The 22,058-nt window shown below is 44.9% G+C and overlaps 1 protein-coding gene across 1 annotated transcript in view; it reads right to left on the bottom strand.

Moving 5' to 3' along the window:
* Positions 1-22,058, bottom strand: part of MYO9A (myosin IXA) — a 154,786-nt gene that overhangs the window by 14,175 nt on the left and 118,553 nt on the right. Inside the window, exons 16-29 of the mRNA XM_075714213.1 lie at positions 19,658-19,801; positions 18,922-18,961; positions 17,946-18,068; positions 14,512-14,592; positions 13,496-13,606; positions 12,334-12,456; positions 11,700-11,849; positions 11,156-11,466; positions 9,261-10,219; positions 8,573-9,212; positions 7,080-7,161; positions 6,344-6,556; positions 1,254-1,366; positions 677-834 (exon numbers count right to left, since the gene is read on the bottom strand). Of these exons, the coding sequence (XP_075570328.1) occupies positions 677-834; positions 1,254-1,366; positions 6,344-6,556; positions 7,080-7,161; positions 8,573-9,212; positions 9,261-10,219; positions 11,156-11,466; positions 11,700-11,849; positions 12,334-12,456; positions 13,496-13,606; positions 14,512-14,592; positions 17,946-18,068; positions 18,922-18,961; positions 19,658-19,801 (3,248 nt within the window). The remainder of the gene's footprint in view (positions 1-676; positions 835-1,253; positions 1,367-6,343; positions 6,557-7,079; positions 7,162-8,572; positions 9,213-9,260; positions 10,220-11,155; positions 11,467-11,699; positions 11,850-12,333; positions 12,457-13,495; positions 13,607-14,511; positions 14,593-17,945; positions 18,069-18,921; positions 18,962-19,657; positions 19,802-22,058) is intronic.

Genomic DNA, 22,058 nt, shown 5'->3' with positions numbered 1-22,058 from the left:
CACCTACGACCTGGAAGAGAAGCAGGGTTATTTCTTGGGTAGTAATAAAGATCTATGGCTCCTGATGAACTCTCAACAAGTAAAAAACATCAAGCGTAATCTCCCAGAGCTGCAACACAGCAGGGTAACACGAAGTTCTGCGACTAGAACAGGGAGATGGGCATCAGAATAAACCTGCAGAGGAGAAAAGCACTGTGTGGTACTCATAGAAAGATTAAATGTCATTTCTCCTTTGGTTATTTCCTCTGTCAAGAGGAGAAACATCTGTCCATTTCCAGACAGCTGCTGGGAGGATTGGCAACATGGAATTCCTCAAGACCCGTTTTGGATCCCATCCTCTAATCTACTCACCATCATTTTGGGTTGACACCATCTATGAATTCAAGGGACATGAAACAGCATGGACATTCAATTTGTTCAGCTTCCCAACCTGTTTTCCCACAGCAGCTTCAGCTAGACCACACCATCATATATGATACTCCCATTTACAGATACCTTAATCCTATAGATAAGCCAACCTTCCTCAGTTCTGTATCTTTACCCAAGTCCCTATATATAGGGCTACGCTTGGTTGTAGCATAAAACTAGATTTAAACTAGCTTTTCCCTCTGCCATGACAGTGAAAGCAAGTTCTCTGCTTCTTAGAACACTGGCAGCATGCTACCCTACCACTTACCTTCGCCAAGCTGCAAGCCAGAAACCACCTCCCTGCTGGGGGCTTCTTGCTCTGCATACAGCTCCAGCAGCTCAGACTGGGTAGCAAGCTTCTCCCGCGTGGTCTTCTTCTCCCCCTGTTTTCCCTTCACCCAGAACCTCATCTTGGCTCGCTGAGGCCTGGAAATAATTCATGGAAAGAGGAACTACCTTAACTAGGAAAATGTCCTTCTATCCAAAACTACCCCAATCTCCCAGACCTTCATGGTGTTTGAAGAGGAGTTAAATCCACACAACTTCTACCAGGGAAACCAGGCTACACATCCGCAGGAAAGGCAAGAAACTCAAGTTTCACACATGCAAGTGGGTGGTTTGGGATGGGACATCTGGCACATGGTGTCTAAACTTTATTGTGATATGAGCAGGACGCCTCTTCCAATTGGGCATGTCCACAGTCACGTGGGAAAGATGGGACGAGTAACTTGCATGCTGGTTTTGGCTGGTGGAGCTCCAAAGGAGCTGGGGTGGTTCAGCAAGATGATGGAAACCAAGAAGGACACGGAAGGGACTCATCTCCCATCTCCAGCCATGTTTCCTACCTCCCGTCCAGAGCCAGGCTCTTCTGCACAGCCGCCAGCTTCCCTATCTCCCCCTGAGACATGGTTTTATGCAGTTTCGTCTGACCTTCTCCAGAGGCAAATCGCTGCACCGTCTGTAACAATTCCAAGCATGAAGCATTTAAAAATGAGACAGGCTTGGGATGCCAGCTGGTTATTTTCTTCCTAGCAAACATTAGATATTTAATTTGTTATGTCTTTATTTCTATCTGCCTACTGGTGAAAACCTACAGTCCTGTTGAGCTAGCTACAACTAAAAAAATATTTTAACAACTCCTAAAAGGGAAAAGCATTTCCCATGCTCCAACTCTACATCGAGGTCCAAACTTCTTTCTCCTTGAGCAACCAGAGATGAAAATCAGTGTGCACCAAGCCACAGGTCCTCACCACCCAGCTTGCACAACTGCTCCACCACCTTGGTCCGGGCAGCTCAGCTCTCCATCCCAGAACAGCCATGTTAGCCATGATCGTTAACCATGACAAAGTGATTTGTGCTGTTCCTAGCACCAAAGGAACCCTTGACCACATGGATATGTCCCAGCAGAGCCTCCTCCTCTAGCTCTCATTGAGGACTTTGCAGAAAAGAAGTCCAAAGTCTTTGTGCCAAGGTCACGTTAAAATAAAGCCTTTAGAAATAAGAGATTTTGCAGCTTTAATACAAAGGATCACCACTTTCGCCACCCTGTTCTGGGATCACTTTTAAAAGTGAAATGAATTTGCAATAACTCAACCTAAAGGATTCCATGAAATAGCCCAGAAATAGTCTTGCCATATTTAAAGAAATATAGCAATATTTTTCTTTTTTTCCAATTGCAGCTGTGATTTTGGAGTTTGACTCCTGGAGGAGACATTTTCGGTGTGAGGAAAGCAGGGAATCGGGTTGTATGTAAGGATTTGGAAGATGATGGTCAAATATCTTCTGTAGCTTTCCCATCACCTAAGTGTCTCAACTGAACGCACTGTGTTTTTAAGCATTTCCTTTTCTTCTATTAAAAACATTTCAAATAAAATTATATAAAATATGGGCTGCAGGGGAGTGACATTTACCATATTTACTCTCTTGGAATGTCTTATTTTTCACTCCTGGACTAACCTTCCTAACAGCCACGAGATGGCAGCACATAAGGCAAAATTGCCACTGGGAAAGAAAGAAACTGCCTAAACCATCAAAGGGTTTCTTGTTCCTGTTGCTCTTACATTGGGTGATGATCACACATAAATTGCGGATGGACACTGGGAACCACCCCCACCCCCAACCCCATAAAAGTGATTTCCACCCAGCCCAAACTTACTACCTACTTTCAAAAATGACCTATTAAAATATTTGCCCCCATGACATAGTTTTGTTCTTGAGTAATTTCAACCTTTTAATCACTTTCAGTGCTTTGGGGTTTTTGTTTTTTGTTTTTGTTTTTTTTTAAATGTATTTTGTGGGAGCATTTACTCCCTTTTTTCCTATTTCAAAGCCATTTAAAGCACACTGGTATGTGCTGACCATGGCAGGCAGGATAAGGGGATCACCAGGGCAATGCAGAGGTTGCTCTATAGGACACTATATACTTTCTTTTCTAAATACGTATCATACCTACTCCACAAGCAGACCTGGCATACCGATTTTGGAGTAGAGCAAAGCAAGTGAAACCCTTGGGTCATGCAGAAGACTTTGAGTCAAAAACATCTGTAATGCACTTTTTAGACAAAACTGGAAGAAGGATTTTATACCATTACTACCACCACCTCTCTCTGCTCTGCCCCAGTTCTTGACCTACTTCAGCATTTCAGCGTTTCCTCTGCTATCACAGCAACCTCTCCAGCTTTTGAAAGTAAGGACTAAAAGGTGTTTTTGGCATGAGATCCTTCTGTTTGAGGGACTCCTCCAAGAAGCTGTGATGGGCAAGGTCCTTGTCTGGATAGGAAACCTTCTCAAATGCCAAGACAAGCCTCTGCACCAGAAAATCTCTGGCCAGGGAACACCACAAAGCACCACGTGCAGGTAAACGGCAATAGCTAGGGGGTCTGGAGTTGTCCCCTGGATGAATAGGGGACCAAATATTTTTCCTCTGAAAGAGCAACCTGTATTTCACCCACTGGCACTAGGAGGACATAACTGTGGCCAAGTGAGATGACTTGTCCCAGCAGGCAGCAGTGCTACATGCTGCATTGAAGAGCTTCCTAAAGTGCAATGCTCCCTCTGAATGGCTTAGGACAAGTGATCTTTCATTGCTGGCTCTTCAGGCATGCTCAGGATCAGCTGGTGACAGATACCTGGACTAATGTTTGTCAATTCGTGGCTTTAGTATGGAGGTTGGAGCTAAATCGCTGCTTTGTTACCCAAGACCCTCTCTCTAAGGGCCTCTGCTGAAGGAGAATGTATTCAGAAGATACTTCTGCTGTGGTTTCTCCAACCAAGGGTTTCTATTTATCTGCTGCAGGAAAGCTCTCCAGGCTTAGGTGCAAAATAGAAGTGGCATTCATATGTGCTGACCACAGCCAGGAGCTATTCCTCCCACTTGTACTTGTCTCACTGCAAGGCAGGTTAATCCTCAGCTAATCACTAGCCAAAAAGCTCAAGCAACCTTTGAGGGCTTGGTCTTGTCAGGAAGCCCTTTAGCCTTAGAGGCTCTTTGGAGTAAACGGTATCTTCAGCAGCCACCTTATATACTGGTGCACCTTGGGTTTCAGCTCTGGCTGAAGATGCTCTTGGTCTTTGCTGCTCTGGGATACACCAGACTTAGGCTAGGAGAATGGGTTTCTGGTGGACCTCTGCTTACCAGCTGGTGATACACAATCATTGACTTGACGGTCAAGAAACCAATGGTCATAACGGGCAGGTTCACGCCAGTGCAGCTGGTGAGCCATCACATGCTCAGCTTCACAAGGTCGCACGTGATCTCTCTTTTGTCTGTCCAGCAGTCCTCGGCCGCTGAGCAGCACGTTAAAAGAGGCTTGTTTGGAGAGTCATAACTGGGGGCTGGAGCTGTATGAATAAGCTATTCACTAGCACAGAAACCAGCCCGCACATGGCAGCTGCCTGACTTGTCTTCATGTGAACATCACAAGACACAACGAATATGCCTATATAGGCATCCACCTACTTGAGCTTGTACCCAAACCAACATGCACCAGTATTGCTCTATCACGGGCTGCTTCATTTGCAACACCCAATCGGGCTCTGCTAATGAATATGAATAATCAGTCCCTAAATTTTGCTGCTTGTGGCAATCCTGACCCAGAGAAGCCACAAGCCAAAGGGCTGGTCCTAAACCTCAAATATGGAATACAGATGGAAACACTGTACACATTGTCAGGACATACAGACGTAGGGTATCGCTGAGCACACGACTTCATGGGTAGCGTTTGCCAGAAAGCAGAACTCAGCTGCGCAAGGGGTGAAAGTGCTGACCACCAGTTAGAGCTACTGATGGAGAGCAGAGGAGAAGAGAGACACAGGAGAGACAAGAGACAGTTGGCACCTACTACTACTTGCATGCGGTGAGAGCTGTTAAATCAGGTGAGCAGAGTCCCAAGGAGCATTTCTAAAGACTGGGATGAGCCAGGTCCCCTCCCAAGGACGGAGCTTGCCAAGTGCCTTTTGCATCCCAGCAGGAAAGATTTCTATGGCTAAAAAACCCCTAACGTTTTGTAAGAGGGTAGCCTCCAGGAACACAGCATGGCACTCTGGGTACAGCGCAGCCCCTCATCCAGGGTTTCCACTATGCTATGTAAAATACTACATTTTGCTACATAAAATTCTCCCTTTCCTGATCTACAAGCAGGGACATGTGCTAAGATGCAGCCAAGTGAGCTCAGTTCATAGAGCTGTGTCTTTCAATCAGGTTTTCAGTACTCCTGGCTCAAAACCCCTGGAAATTTATCAAGTGCAACCTTAAAAATTCACGGAATTTGTAAATCTCTGCCCCCCTTCCCATAAGGAAATTATTCTGGGAAAAATTTATCCTTTATAACAAAAGCTGCTCACAGAAAAGTCAGGAAAAGCCCTCCTTGGCCATCTGCCTTTGATGGAAAAGCAGATTTTAGGATTGCACCAGATGTTTGCTGGACCCACGGTAACACCGTAGCACAAAATAAATTGCTAACTTTGATTTTCATCTTTTTGTTCGGTTTTACACTCAGCTCCACATCCAGCACCATAGCTGAAGCAAAGGAGCAAGGCAGCTCTATGCAACGCTACACCTGAGCTTGTATGGCAGGAGACGATTCCTGGTGTTTATCCACACTTGTACAGGAACATCTCCACCACCTCAGGAAGAAAAATGAGTGGGTTGGAAGCTGTTGGCCTCTTCCACTCCTGAAACCTCTCAGTTTGTGATTTTACAAAAGCAGCTTATCTGGGTGGGAGATTAAGCCTGAGATGTAAGTGCTCTGCAGCACAGGTTCATGTAGCACGGAGCTGCACCCCGTGGACCTGCCAAGGGACACCAGTTACTGTGCTTGAAAAAGCCACTAAGGTTGGGCTTTTTTTTTTTTTTTTCTTTAAAACCCACTATTTCATTCTCATTATATTTTTATTTATTTAATTTACATGGTTTTGCTTTTTCTAAGACGTGGTCTGCCAGTATTGCTCCGATAATTGAGGACTGAATAATCATCAGATACTGTGACTAAGGATACAAAATCAAAAGGTGCAAAATTTATATAATTTTCTTTGTTGTCTGTTGCTTTTTGGACAATGTTTGCTTTGATCTTTTCTATGAATTTGTGTAGATCATTTTTAGAGCAAAAGGATCCTAGGGGGACTCTGCTGTTGAGGTTAAAAACAAAAAAACCCAGATAGCTGTGCAGTACAAGTTGCAATGCTACAGGAGAGCTATGGAAACCGTAGCTGATATTGAATCAAGACAGAAAACATCCCCATGGCCAAGAAATACAAATGATTTCCCCATTTCGCATCCGTTTCTGCTGTGTTTGCTGAGTTTACCCATCTACAGCATCCTTGGAAGTGGGAGAAGAAGCAGTGGAGGGATCAGTGCAGGTAAGGTTAGCAAAGAAAGGCTCCCACAGCTCTGCTTGCTCCCTTTTTTCATTTCCCCCACCATGTTGGAAAAAATTACCATTTCGGAGTCACTGTAACAGGCCTGCCCCAGCCGGGCTGCAGGCACTGCCTCAGGATAAGGAGGTTGGTCAGAGGAGAGAAGGAACTCAAAATTGCCATCGTAATCATCTTCCTCCGTATCCCCCTCCCCATCAGCAAAAGTACCTCTAGTCAAGAAATCGGAGCGCGTCCGCGCCATGCGGGCTTTCTTTTTATGGGTCGGTCTGGGAACCTGCTTGACCAAATGATAAAACAACAACAACAAAAAAGTTTTTTAAAATAAAAAGGAGATTCTACCAATGTTTGGCATCATAGTGTAGCTCAAGTACGGCCTTAAGACATCTCTGAGTGACACTGCACCCCAAGGAGGAGACAGAATATTATATCTAGTGAAAAAAAAAAAAAAGGACCAGGGGAAAAAAACCCCAGGACAGCACAGTGAAAATGGACAATCATGGATGTTACTCAAATGTATATTAAACCAAACCAAGACAAGAGTGCATTGGACAGTGTTTGCCATCAGGACCGCAAGATCCTTTTTATCCAGAGCTGCTATGAATTAATGTTACGGGGGTTTTTATTTTTAAGAGAAGGTGCAAAGATTGCCATACCATGATATCCCCCTTCCCTATGTCTAGCAGCCCTTGTGCTTTATAGTTTTTCTTTGAAGCTTCTGAGGGAAAACTGGCAGAATAAGGCTTTTTTAATTTTCCCCCTGTTCAATTAAAAGAGAAAATAAGCAAGCCACAGCTTACCTCTCCTCTGCCAGACCCTGGCATCTTAAATGGCTTCCTAGCTGGTTCACCCTTGGAAAGGCATTGAAGACTTGCTTCCCTGCTGAAACACAACAGAACAGAGATGTTTCATCTTCTCCTAAAAGCCTTCCCACCAAGCCAGCCCGGCCTGCAGGAGCGTGCAAATGCGCAGCCCAAGCACTCAAGACCAAATTGCAAGTTTGAGGTTGTGGGGTTTTGGAATCACTTCTAATTCTTCATGATCTGAGTTAATACCAAAGGACAAGAAGATGTGAAGTTCTGCCTGCCAACTCTAGCCATTACGGTGGTTACGGATGGTACCTTTTCCCTTCTGGATTCTCAAATGTGATTGTTCTGTTGCAGAAAAAAAAAGTAAAATACAGGAATTTTTAATATTTCTTTTTCCTGTTGCTTGCTCTGTGTATGAACCAGGAAAAGAAATGGAAAGAAATTTTTTGGAGGGAAGACTATTCTCAAATACCCACTTCCAAACCAATTCTCCAGGACCTCCTGCAGATTTGCATATGAATTGGTTCAGAAGGAGAGCATCCTCGCTTTGCATCTAACATAGGATTAAAAAATATGCCCATTTAAAGTTGATTTCCGCTCAACTCATTCTTTCTACCATCACTTCTGAATAAAACCCTCACCATGCTCACGCACGAGGGATGCTGCTGGCTCTACCATGGGGCAAAGAGCTGTTTTTATTGACTGCTCCTTCTCCCCATCACATGTGTCTGGACTTTAGTTACAGGAACCTGCACAAATTAAATGGGAATCTCCTCCCATTGCAATGGCACATAAACCACAGGACTACTACACTCAGAGGTATGTTAGTTATCAGACCCTGTGCTGGAGCAGCCCATCATTTAAGCAATGCGATGGAGCTGAACGACTGCTAAGCCCATTACATGTGTAATTACATATGTAAGCGATACACTGTCAAAAACGTGTTCACATCCCAAACTCCCTCCAGACTGTTGCTGTTTTTTAACCTGCAATGGTAAGATCATCCGAAAGCCATTGCTGGCTGCATTAATTTTACAGTAAGCAAGAAAAATCCTGAAATTTTCTGCCTTATCAACTCATATCTACTCTGATCACCCAAAAATCCTAAGAACTTTTTCCTCATCTTTTACCTTGAGAAATAAACTCCTACCACTGTGCATTTAGGGTAAATGAAAACAGTGTCAAGACTCTATTAATTCCCTTCACCTGCTAATGTCTATGATTATCTTTCCTGGCTTACATAATGCCCCACCACATAAGAGACAGAGAAATCGTATTTGCAGCTCTTTTTCGTTTTCCTCTGATCTCTGCCCGCTTGTTGCCAGAAGATCAAGAAACCTGTCTTCGTTTTGCTAGGTGTACCATCTCCAGAAACAGTGTTTTTGGAGACCGTTTGTATAAAATGGTCTCCAGCAGAACAAAAAGCCTATGGAGAAAGCCTACGGAGAAAGACTACAGAGAAAGTATATCATCTTTTTACTCACTGGAGGCTGAAGGGATTGTCTTTTGGCATGAAGAACATGGCACTTGCCCTTGTCTCCTCAGTGGCCTGGTTGGGCATTCGGGGCTGCCGGAGGCGCTCCGTCCTCGAGAAGTGGCTGCCTGGGAGGTCCCTGGGGTCCAGAGCCGTTCTGGAATGGCACCGAGGTTCCAGTGCTGATCCCAATTGACCTTCTCTTCGCTCCATGAACATGCTGACAGGTCTGTCTTTGGGGGCACTGTGGGCTGGAGAGCTTCCCCTGGTCCCAACGGTGAGGCCTTTAATGTCCACCAATGAGGCTGGAGTCACACCTGTGGTGGGGCTGTGCTCTCCTCTGCTCTGGGGGTGCAGCATGAAGACCGACTGAGGCCGGCTGTCTGGTTTTTTGGTTGGTTGGAGGGAGGGGTCCTTCATTCTGCTCTGCTCAGCCCTCTGCAAAGCCTCCACCCTCCCCTGCTGCTCGAAGGCTTTGCGTTGTCTCTCCAGAATTTCCTTCTGCTGACGGATCTGCTCCATCATCTCTCTCTCATTTTGCAGCTGAAGTTGCTTTTGCCGTTCCTCCTTCTCCACATTGAGCTTTTCCAGTCTCTTGATGACAGAGTCTGGAGAATGGGCCTGTGTCGCAGTCACTGTCTCACATTCCTCTCTCTTGGTAGAGGACTTCACCTCTTCTTCCCCTCCCAAGGCTCTGCCCTGGTCTGGCTCAGAGTCCTTCCTGACCTCAGAGAACGTAACTGTCCTCTCCTCTCTTTCCATTGCTTTGTTCCTCAGGTTATTCTCCACCACCTTCATGTTGTCTTGTGGTGGAACATAGAAAGTAGGTAGGTTGCTGGAAAGGAAGGTTTCTCTCGGATGAGCCTTGTATGTAACATTCTGAGGGTTGCAGATCACACGCTCCTTTGTGGTGAGGTTATCAGGTAGCTCCAAGTCCGAAGGCAACCTTCTGCAACTGGGTAAGTTGCTGTTCACATCTGCTGCACAGAAAGACTTCTCCTGCAGATGAGCCTGGGGGCTGCTAGGCAAAGAGTCAGTGGAAAAAAACTGTGCATCTTGCTCGTCTAAAATTAAGGAAATGCGTTTATTACTTGGGGTATCTTCACAGCTTAACATCTCAAAGCTCCCTTGAGAGCTTTCACTCTCTGGGGTTCCCTGAGGGGAATGAAGTGCCTCAGATACAAGCTCGGTGGACCACTGCCGCTCTTCTGAAGGTGACAGCCTGCCACTGGTCCGGACCTTAAGCAGCTCCAAGCTAAATTTTGCCTGTTCCAGTTCACGCATCCTCCGGCTTTCTCTTTTTGCACGAACCACTTTTTTCTGGTTGAGATCCTCCAGTGACTTGGGTCTCTCTCCAACGACGACTTCGTCTTCGGTGTCCATCCCGCTCTGGCTACTGGCTCTCTCGTGCCTTTTGTACAATAAATTAGCAGAAGTATCTAGTGGGTCCACGTGATTCACCCGATTATTCTCCATCAGCGATATATGTTCCTCTATGGCTCTCACTCGCTCTTCAAATGAGCCATCCTCCCACTTAGATGGATCGGAGCCCTTAATTTCCAAAGCACCATCTGCCTCCAGTTCCTCCTCTTCTCTAACTGACAGGCCATTCTCCAGCTGCATCTCTTTTAGTCGCTGCTCCTTCAAAGCTCTAAACCTGCAGGAAAGCAGAAAAACAGTACATCGTACTCCTGTGCCCACTCACATCCCTTCAAGGCACTGCACCGGTGGCATCTCATCACCACCTCCATCACCTCACCACCATCACAATCTCAAGCAACCCTCCTTGCACGTCTGGTGCCAGACGATTCGAGCACACGTTCAGTTTTCAATCTTCTCCTCTTACACCATCTCTCCTACTCAAGGATTGCCCCAATGCACCTGAAAGTTCCTCTCACACTGATGGCAGCAGCTCCAGCCTCCATCCCTGTTCTAGCTCGTTTACAAGCTGACAGAGCCAGCAGAGCTTAACCCATCACACCCCCTTGGCTTCTCCATCTTCACCATCCTGCCTGGGCTGCCTCTGGTAGAGTCAGCAGGGACTCCCACCCCATGCCAAGAGCTCTTTGCAGCTCCCAAATCTTCCACCCTATGTAAAGGTGCTCCACACCTTGCAGGTAGCACCTCTGGAGAATGAACCAAGACCTGCCCCGTGGTCAGCAAGCCAAGGCATGCCTGGAAACCCTCTCCCCTTCGCAGCAGCTGGCTCCAGTCTCTCCTGTCCCTGCGAGACAGCACAGCAACCAGATTGGCGAGGTAATCTGAATTAAAAATAGGCTACTTAAACTGGTGCTGCTGCCAAGGGGGGAAAAAAAAAAAAACAAATTCACAAGTATTTATGGCCTTGGCTTTCCACTGCCTACATACTCCAACCTGAAATAGCCTCTGCTTATTCTAAGAGTAGGACCTGCAGCTAAATAAACTCCTTTGTTAGAAAGCATGGACAAGCGAAGGGTCAGTGGGTTGGGACCGGGCCAGAGATCCTATGAAGGGACACCATCCTCTGCAAGTCACCATAGTCTGAGCAGAGCCAGAATTCACATCAACCACATCCCTTAACACTTTCTTTTTTAACCGAGGCCAATGGTGTTACCTTTGACGTGCTAAATATCCTCTGCACACTGCTTGCAAGCAGATGACTTTGCTTCTGCTGGCTGTGTAGGACTGCTTTGTGTGGTGTCCTCGCCAGGCTGCCTGGATGCTGGTAGCTGCATCATGCCGCCGCTTGGCATACTCCCGCCAGCAGCTCTGGATGAGGTGGGCTGCAAACTTCATCTGCAGGAACCTCCGCCTCTCCACAAAGCCACGCCAGTGGGTCTGGAGAACAATGGCAGCTTTGCCGAGGATGAGAGGGTCCAGGGATGGTTCACCTTGCTTTTGGCTCTGGTAACTACGCCAAAATCTCTGCAAACACAGCAGGCAGTTCCTTGTAACAGGTGTAGCATGGGGATGGGAGAACACCTGCTTTCATTCAAGCTTTCCAGCTCTGTCTCCCCCATACCCAACTTATTATGGCACTAGAGTCAAATCCTCATTGTAAGCTCCTTCTTTGGAGAGGGGACCTGATTTTACCCATCAGCTGTATCTGTAGGATTTGTGGATTGTAATTTGCAATGAAATTGGGCACCGTCACCTACCTGTATGATCACTGCAGCTTGCCTTAAGCTCAGGAACTGCCTCCTGCAGAGCATGCTGCGGAACCAGCGCTGCAGCAGCGTGATCCGGTGCAGCACCTCCTGATGGAGCAGGTCCTGCAGAAGCTGCCGCTCCCACTCCTTCACAAAAACCTGGCCAAAAAAACCCAAAAAAACACTAGCATGAAAAGCTCCTGCCACCACAAGACAAATGCTTTAATCCTCGTGGTTTCTATGTCCTGGATGCCCAGAAGAAAGTTCAGCAGCTGGATTTAGTTAAGCCACCTCTAACAGGTTTCTGCAGTTTCATCTACAGCCTGTGACTCTCCAAGCTCTGAATTACAGAGCCTCCAATTTCCCTTCAGGGGAGGCAAAATGATAGCTATTGTATCAAGCTGTGTCTACACACATAGTTTTTTTGAAGGCTACCTTGTTACAACCAGACCTGTGACTTGGTTAACGCAAAACAACGATGTTCCTTACTATTTTGTGTTAACAATATTCAAAGCTTCATTTAAGCCATTGGCTTCTCGCAAACAGAAGAAAAATAGTTTAATTAATTAAAAACATACACAAAGATGTTAATTTATCATTACAGAAATGAAGGCATAAGTCTGAGCTGAGGATAAACATTTACCATTGTTCTTCCAACTTGGTAATTGTCTGGATCAAGTTTTATTTTCCGGAAGAAATCATGGATATTGTGCTTAGACGGGCTGATTCCTTGCGGTAGAAGGACATGGAAATGGTTCACAAAATCCTGAGAAGGGAAAAAAGAAACACTAGGATTTGGTTACATGGGTCCTGCTGTGTCCCTTTCTTCCACAAATAACGGATTTGCTCCACTGGCCACATGAAATGGGATCTATTGTGTGGGCAGAAGGACAGATAGCATTTTACAGACTGGGGAACATGAAGTTTCATCCACCATTTGCGGTTTGATGGGAAACACATCAAAGCAGGGACCTAAAAACGTCTTTCATCATGGGAGGAGAGGTTCTGCAGAACGCACGGGGTCATCCCGAGCAAAAAGTCCTCCAAATCCTCAGCAAGGTCCACTACGGAAGGGGGTTACCAGCATCTGCAAAGCATCTCTGAGATGATCCATCAGTTACTGCTGTGAGGACTCAAAGAGCAGAGGAGGTATGAGAGGAGAGATCCTCCCCCAAATAAGGTGGGGTTTTTTTGCTCAAGGCAAAAAAAAAAAAAAAACCTGAGCAGTTTTCCTTTTCTAAACAGCTGCTGCGTGGGACATGACATCTGGCCCAAAGCAGCTGCCAGCAGGAAACAAATCGGCACCAGCAAAGCATGAAAGGACTGACATGCACAAAACCTGGCAAACACACAGAAAATAAGAAAACAGGAAAAGCTGGATAACTCCTGAACAGTTTAGAGGATGCCAATCACCCTCCCGATGGGATGCAGCCAGCACCGACACGATGGGGCCATTCCCAGGTGATTTCAAAACATGCACAGAAGAGCACATGCAGATTGGATACCTTTTTTTGCAAAAAGGAAATTCACGTTACAAAAAAAAAAAACCAAACCCTGCTTTTGTTCAAAAAACATGACGTTATCTGCAGAGGGGCTCATAGCCTTCATCTAGGTCTAGACCAGCTTGGTAGAAATCAGCAGGTCAGCACAGGACCACTCCATGCCAGACATCAGCTCATTACATCCACTGACTTGCATGAGCTATAAATTCATTACCTTGTTAAAAAAAAAATGAGCTAGCGCCATTCAGACAACTCTGATAATGATGCTAAAGGTGGGGAAAGCCTGAAAACGTTTTTCCCAACCTGGAAGGAGTATTTGCAGCTGTATCCCGACTGGCGAATGCGAACAGTCTCCAGCATCCCTGTGTACCGCAGCTGCCTCAGCACCAGGCTGTCGTTGAACCGCAGGGGCAGCTGGAAGGGGAAAAACAGGCCAACGATGAGCAAGTATTTCCTTTAACTGAAGCTTTTAAGTGCACGGGTGGGTAAACGGATTCAGCAGACGTAGCACATCTGCATGACATGCACGTTGGCAGCAGTGCTAGGGGAGGGAGGGACCTCCACAGGAACCGTACTAATCCCACCAGGGTTGAATCCTGTTTGCTTCCAAGTAGCCATCACATGGAGACTTTCAAACAGCTAACCAGATATATAAAGCTATAAAGATGTTTTTTTTGAGCTCCCAAACTGAGTAAGCCCCCCCCCCCCGTAAGGGCACAGCTAATGGGTAAGATTGTGAGGCATAAAGCTTCATCTTTAAATGTCTAGGTGAAACTCCGAAGGATTAATCCACAAGAAAGCATCACTACTGCAGCCTTCATTTGAAACTGAAAGTCCTTAGCCCATAAGACAAATCAATCCTTAAAGCCAAATTCAAAAAATATGATGCATCACTGACTCAGTTTGAATAATGTGGCTTATTCTAAAAGTACCTGCTTTTACCTACAGAAACTTTATTTTAAAGAAGCGTTAGGGCTCAGTAACAGCACAAGTGAATTCATGGTTCTGCAAATCTCTATTATGGGTGGCAGGAGTTTCAAAGGAGTCAAATTCATTTATTAAAACCAATATATTTTTCATATAAATTAAACCCATATATTTTTCATATACATGTTTCTACAATTACAAGAAAAGCCAGTGCAGTTTATCAAGAGCACCACGCAAGTGATAACATCCATGCTTCCCACTGCTCATATACAAATATGTTCTAAAACCAACTTGATTTGGGGCTGTCTTTTCTTTTTAACCCTCCTGTAAAAATTTCCAAAATATTTCCAAGATGATTTTTAGCAGCACCGCTTTCACAGGATAGGATTTACCTTTTCGGCATTGGATCGAATGCACTTGACAAAATAAGGTTCTGCTTGGCCAAGGGTCTCCATCAGCTTGTTGAGCGATGCCTGCAACAGAAAAAACATCTTCAGTTGGGAAACGGAGAAGAGACCACAACAGATAACGAAAAATTTCCTCTGTCCAAAGTGACTCCATGCAGCATTTATTCCTGATTTTTAATTGTCAAAGCTTTATTGCTGGCCTAGAAAGGAATTTTCATGACAGTTTTGCAAAGGGAAGATCTGGCAGCTTTCTCTAATCAGAGCTTTCCATTGTTTGCCTGTCCCCTTCTTCTTGATCAAACTCCCATTCTGCCAAATAACTTCATTTAGAATGATTTTTAAAGCCTGCAAATCCTAAACACTTCATAGGCTGGTTTTAGAGAAGAATAGCTTCAATGCTAGCATATTCCTGGCCATATTCCTCTGCCGAAATGCACAGTTGAGACAACTGAGAATTGAGGGTTTTCCAGGTTCCCATTTTATATTCCCCCTTATTTCTTCACCATTATTAAAAGTCTAGCCAATAAAAATGAATTTATACTGGCATCATTGCTACACACAACTGCTCCAGTGGTACATCACGCCAAGTTATGCCTCCACCTCGCAAATCTTTGACTCTTCTGTAACAAAGCACAAGCTCTTTGAATAAAACCATACTGAAAATCAAAGCACGCTGAGTCAGTCTGCAGCTGGCTGGGCTCTTCAACTTCATTTTTTTTTTTATGTGCCCTATAAATATTTTTAATATCTCTAATTGCCGAGCATATTACTGACGTCGTATTACTAAGGTGCTCCAGAGTTGATTACTCCTGATTTTAACAGCATTTAGAACTCAGTTGTGTAAATATTTACTATAAGCAGAGTTATAAATCTTTGAATATATGTGTTAATAAAATGGTATATTAGAAAGAAGCATTTTGCCTACATATCTGCTTGCAGAAAGCCTTTTCTTCTCTGATCATTTTAAAGGCATCTTTATGGGAAGCCTTTCATATTTAGAAAAAATTATCTACATCCAGGATCTGGGGAAGAGTAAGGGATGGATCCCACGCACGTGCGATGCAGCTGCATTGTGTGTCTATTAACTGCATGCAAATGTCCCCGTCGTTCCCATCCCAGGGAGCAGCGGGAACATCACGATGCAGCAGACCTCCACTGGCACGCTCCTGGTTTTCCTAAAAGTAGACTGAAATCACTCTTTTTTTACAAAAAAAAAAGCCTATTAGGAGATACCAATCAGCAATGATGCTGCAGCATCCCACTGTGCCCCACACTGGGCTGGTGGGAGGGAAGGGGAGGTACATGGGATGCAACGCCTTTGCCAAAGAGCCCTGCTGAAAGGCCGGCAAGAAAAGCGCTCCCAGCACTGGAAATTGTGTTAATTGGATTGTAGTGCGACTGCTGGCCCCGTAGGAGCCATTTCCATTTTATCAGCAGCCAGCAACATCCCGCGCACAGCAGATGGTTCAGACACCCTCTGCCATCTGGTGCAAGCTCTGGTCATCAGGACACAAGAGGTCCCCAGGTTAACCCCGTACCCTGCTCTGTTGTCCCTCTGCCTCCAAAACTTTCCAGCCACCTGCTCTTTCACCACCTGTATTCAGTCTTTCAGGGCGCAATGAATCATTTCAGCATCACCCTGTGCTAGACAGGGCAGCATCCTTTTCTCTAGGGTACCGCCTGCATGCAGGATAAAAGGGGAGACTATAAATCACTGTGCTGTAGTTCAGGTACCAGCAGTCTAGTTTTCAACCGTGAAAGCCATCGCTGCTCTTACAGCATCCTCTAATATAACTATTGCGCCTATAGATTACCAAAAGTATAGGCATGGTTAAAATCAATAGGAGACAGAGCAGCTGCAAGCCACGCATTAGCCACAAGACAGCATTTATCAGCACCCCCCCCCCCCCAAAACCCCATGATAGGAAACATTTGTTTCCTGCCTGTGACCCAATTCCATGTGCTGCAATTTTATTAGCTTGCTCTTGATAAAAAAATTGATCTCACAGGCTTGCACCAGACTGCTCTCTCTCAAAAATGCGTCTCTCTTATGAGTGTGAAATGAAATTAGGACTCGAGTGCCCAGCATTTGTCTAAAAGGAGGAGCAGGCAGTCATACCAGAGCTGCCTCCAACTTAAATATGCTTTTATTCATTTAAGTAAAAAAAGGATGTGCTGTAGGCACAGCTCCTACGGTTGTCAAATCACCACTGGTGAAAGTCAGAAAGTGTAAGGAAAATGGTATTTGAATGATCTCCTTTGCTGCACAGGGGTAGAGCAGAAATCTTCACAGTGTTTAGTGGTCCTTTATTTGTATGCACTGTAAAAATATATATAAAAATCTTAATCATACACCCTGAGGCTTTTCAAAATTTCATTTGAAGGATGAATAGGTTTCGGGAAGGCATTTCACTCCAAGACATCCCTGTTTCACCCCCCCGCCATGGTACTGTATGAATTAAACTCCGTGGAAGTGTATTTTAACCAGCATACCATTAGACTAGACTAAGCTTTACATATATATATATACACACACACACAGAGATGTGCATTCTACAAATTACGTATACACAGATTTTATATATATGTGTGTGTGCATGTATATATTTAATCACTTAATTTTACCCAGAGCTATGCATGGAGACTTTCTAAAAATGACCCACATCTCCAGAAAAACCATCAAAATTACAAGTCAAAACCAAGCTAGACTTGCTTAGAAACTGAATTTTAACTGAAAAGCTGCTTTCTAATATTACCACCTACTTCTGCATGTGTCATGTAGCAGTTTCCAAGTCCTGATGCACATACTGGAGGATTATTTTTGCTGCAGCTACTCCTAGGGACGGCTGGCTGGTGCACAGTGCTGACAACACAACAAATACTGTATTGATCCCTCCTCTGAATTCCTCTGCCTGCCTGGAGATAATGCAGCAATATTTTGACCTTTCTGCCCCTATTAAAATTCACATTCTGGCTGGCTTGAAAACAGATTGAATTTCAGATACTGAATGCAAGTAAAAAGATGGTAAAAATGTCGTTTCAGGATTTTGCAGTTTCTGGATTCGGTGGAGAAAGCTTCACAATGCAACGGCTTGGAAAGTGGAGTACCAGAGGACAGGGATGCACCAACATCTCTGCTCTGCAGCTCATCCTCATGTCCCATCTTGCTCCACCGCATCATCCCCCATAATACCCACAATTGCTCGTTTCTCTCCATTTACACCATTTAGATACATGCAAGGTGTCTCCCAGCTTACCCAAGCCACCTCCTTGGCTGAATTTATATCCCCAACGGTGGTGAGGATGGGACAGGACTGTGCCTGCAAGTGTCCTCCTCGGCACCTTGGGGACCCGAAACAGGTATTTTTATTTATTATTTACTTTTAATTCACCTCTTTGTATCAAATGCGAAGGATTACCTGGAACTGGGCACTGATGCTGGGCGGTTTTTTCTTCTTATGGAGATGAAGGAGAGATTTGGTAATGCGGTCATGCAGTGTCAGGTTGGTTAGGTGCTTAAGGGACTTCACGTCTAGCATGTGCTGCGGAAAAAGAGAGACTCCATTTGTTTTTTATAAATACAAGAATAACTAGATTTTATCATCATGCTATCTGCTATGCCCCTCTTTATACCCCCTGCAGGGCTTCCTTAGGTTGCCACCCTACCTAATCTCAATGGGAAACACTGAGGGATAGCTTGAAATGTAGCTCTGCTCTATTCGCCTGGAGCCAGATCCTCCAGATCATGTTCCTCCGAGCTCCTCTGAGGACTTGCCAAAAGGATCTTTGACCATAGAAAATTTGGCTCTCCTACACAGTAAGGGCTGCAGACAAACTATTCACTGTTAATGAGCAGTTCATTGATTAACTATATCTGTGCCTCTCCAGGTGCAACATGTGTGCAGAGAGTTGTAAAACCAAAGTTTGCTCCTCCTGGTCCTCTGTTCCCAAACACCGACACAGCACCACAACAAGCATTATTCTTCTAGATACAACAGATCTCTTCAAATATAGTAAATGCAGCCAAGATGGAGGGAAACTGAATATTAGGCAAGCCTGTTGTCTATCAGGTACCAGCCCTCTTGCATAACCTACCCATTCATTTCAGTTTAGAGATTTAATTATCAAATTTCACCAGCATGTATTTTCCTCCCAGGAGGAGGAAAAAAGGAGCCAGAGCAGGTCCAAGAAAGGAGGATGCAAGTGCTCATACAGCATTCTCCCAGCACAAATCAGGGTTGAAATCCTTTGTTTTCATATAAATTAAAGAGCCCTGAACAGAGCTGAGTTGATCAAGGTCTTGATGTAGACACAAGCGATCTTCCTCACACCCATCGTTGTACCTACAGTCTTAACCTAGAGACAGGCAAGGTAAAAATGCTGCTTCTCGCTCACCTTCGGGAGATTGGGTTTGGCTTTGATGTTCTTATTTCGCCTGGGGACATAATAATGGCTCAGGTTAATCCACACGTGCAATTGCAGAATGGAGGAGTTTATGAAACAAGCCCTTCCAAATCCCCTTTAGCAGCTGCTTCCTATAACCTGCACTGACATTGGGCTGCTTCTGCATGCTGCAAACTAGTTTTACAAATTTAGTGTCACAGGTTTGAGAGGAAGGTATCCAATTAAAGGGAATCATTACATTGGAAATGATGGGGATGCCAGTAATTTGGGTAGAGCGAGGGAGTGGCGTCGTGAAACGACTGACCACCCTCCTGCTTTCTCATACCCTGTGTTAACTCCAGCCACCCCAGCGATGTTCTCTGAACCTTCTGATGAAGTTGCAGTGTGAATCATCAACGTAATTTCCCCACCTAATGTGTAACAGAAACTTTGACATAATGTTAAAAATGCGACTGCATTACATTGCTGTCATATCTTGAGAGTGATTTGACTGGCAGATTCCTTCCTTCTCTCTCTTCCCTGCATCTGTCATTACAAATGAATGATAAGACTTAAATAAATCAGATGTGTAAAACATAATGGGGTCGCTTTGACCTAACCATGAAACATCTCCAAGCCTACTTGAAACCCTGATATTTTTATATTCTGTCTATTTACATTCCTCTAACTACCCATGCTGCTCATTACACTCCAGGAATAAAGCCAAATCCCCTCCTTTTGCACTGACATGAGGATGCCGTGGGCCCTCTCCAGCAGCTTGCTGTTGGTCGCATTGACGAATATCCCATCTTTGTCTATGAAGGTGCCAGGGCTGGCAAGCCTGCTGTGCCGCATCCCCATCCGACTGTTCCAGCCAACCGCATAGGCATCGCTGCAACACCAAACACCGCACAGTGTTAGAAAGACACAAAAAAACCTGATTCTATGACAAAATAAAAACTAAGGTCATAAAATAATCTGTCGGTAGAAAATGAGAGTCACCGCTTTGTTCTTTTAACCATAAATCCACTCCCATGGGATGAGTTTATGAAGCCAGACACCACATGAAGTGATCGGCTAATTAAGCACCTTTTTAAAATCAAATATTCATAAAAGAATCAAAATTATCAGCAGGAGAATAACAGCTCCCAGTTCTCCCAGTTGCAAGGCTTGGGTCTGCAGATACCCTGGTGGTCCAAAGGATATGAGACATGACCTCTGCCATCAGCCTTGCCATCATTATTAGTCACAACTTTAGATGATGCTGGTGTTGACTCTGTCTTTTCTAATTCATTGAATCATTTCATTAGGAAAAGAAAAAGCAAGTATCATTTGCAATAAACTAATAACTTGCCATAAATGAAGGATGCCAGCCCCAGCAGGACTCATGGGATGGCCCGGAATCACTCAGTGGGACCTGATCACAAATCATTCACCCAATTTGGTCCCCTCTGCCACGGAGCAGAACTGCTTTGGTCTCCAGAAATGCCCACCTGGCTGCAGAAGGACTGAAGGGAAGGGCGAGAGGAACCAAAATCCTCCCTTGGGGGAAGGGAAACAGGTACATGACAAAACTTCACATCAGGGGCAAATGATTTCCAGAGTTGAGAAGCCTTCCTATGGTGTCTGGGGTTATGCAAAGCCTCTCCTGGGCTGCACGCAACTACAATACTTTTGGTTTGGTGGTGGGGTTTTGGTGGTGGGGTTTTTGTTTTTTTTTATTTTAAATTATCTATCAGCCTTGCAGAAACCATCATATGAAATAAGGTGACCTAAGGAAGGATGTGGGGTCTGCAACCCCCCCTGAGCTATCTCAGACAGGAGGAAAAGGAATAGGAGGAGACTCAGTGCAGAACCAGTCTTCTGGTCATGAGGGTGCTGAAGGACATGGTGGTTTAAATGGGGCCTCTGGCACTGGTCACTTCTGAGGTCTAGCCACAAGGCAGCCCTTTGCCTTGAAGTCTTGATTTTGAGGGAGGGCAAATATCACATGCCACACAGAAATTAAAAAATAAAGCATGTAAAGTTGTTCATTCAGCCAGCTCAAAGCCTGGAGCCAGATCCTTGGAGCAACATGATGCTGGAGTGCAAGTCGCCTTGCTGCCTCACCACAGCACTTTCCAAATTCCTTCCTAGCCCCATTAAATCAGCATTTTGACATGTACCACTATTAAAAGAAAGGATGAATCACAGCAAAGTAAATCCCTGGCTGAGTGCTCCAGGACCCGCTTTTTTTAAGCAGCCTGTTTGATTTGAGGAAGGCTTTAATATCCACATGATCTCTCCTGTCCATTTTCTTTCTCTTTACAGCTAAGGTCCCATCCCTATTTGCAGGAGGGGGAAAAAAAAAATCACCAGTTTATGGGTACCACTAAACCTCAATGGCCACTTTTGGGATCATCACTAATCCTGGCCAACCTCAATGCACTCTCAGGCTTGAGACCAGCTGTGATTATATGGACTGTGAATGAGACTAGAGAATAGAAAACCCTAGAAATTCCCATGTGGTTTAAAAAAAAAAAAAAAAAAGAAGAGAGATAAAACAACAACTCTGTTTATTATGGACACTTTAGGATGCATATGTACATATGGTGACACAGCTGTTTTGGTACTTGGGAGGGCAATCATTTCACCAAGCCCAACCAACTGTTTCAAGACAGACTGATCAACATATTTCCTGCACACTGCTTAGACATCACTGCACATAAAACAGTTTCACCAGTGAACATAAACTGGCAGGAAAACAGACAGCCTGAGTGGTTTTGGTCAGCAATGGCATGGCTTTCATTACTTGGCAGCCCGTGAAGGCACTTCCAAGGCATGTTGGTTTCCCAATGCTCTGCTGAAGCCTGGTTTCTGCCCCCAGCATGTGCAAACCACCCGTCCACTTTCTTCTGAGATCAGAGGAGAGCGCTTGGCTTGCTAAACCCTCCGCAATGACTTCCTGCATGATGTCATGCCTCAAATTTGCTTTTAGAAGCAAGCCCTGGGCTATCCTGTGGGTTGGATGTACAATGCAGACTTATCAGCAACCGCGTGATCATGAGATGGCTTTGAAAGCAAATTCCTGTTTAATTTAGCTCCATAAATCGCTTGCTTGTCTATCTGCTGGAAAGCTGTTAAAGTAAATCTCTTTTCTATATGTGTTA

This window comes from Pelecanus crispus, chromosome 7 (genome assembly GCF_030463565.1).
Source record: "Pelecanus crispus isolate bPelCri1 chromosome 7, bPelCri1.pri, whole genome shotgun sequence".
Taxonomy (NCBI): domain Eukaryota; kingdom Metazoa; phylum Chordata; class Aves; order Pelecaniformes; family Pelecanidae; genus Pelecanus; species Pelecanus crispus.
Note: the sequence above shows the minus strand (reverse complement) of the source record. Positions and strands in the feature narration are given on the sequence as shown.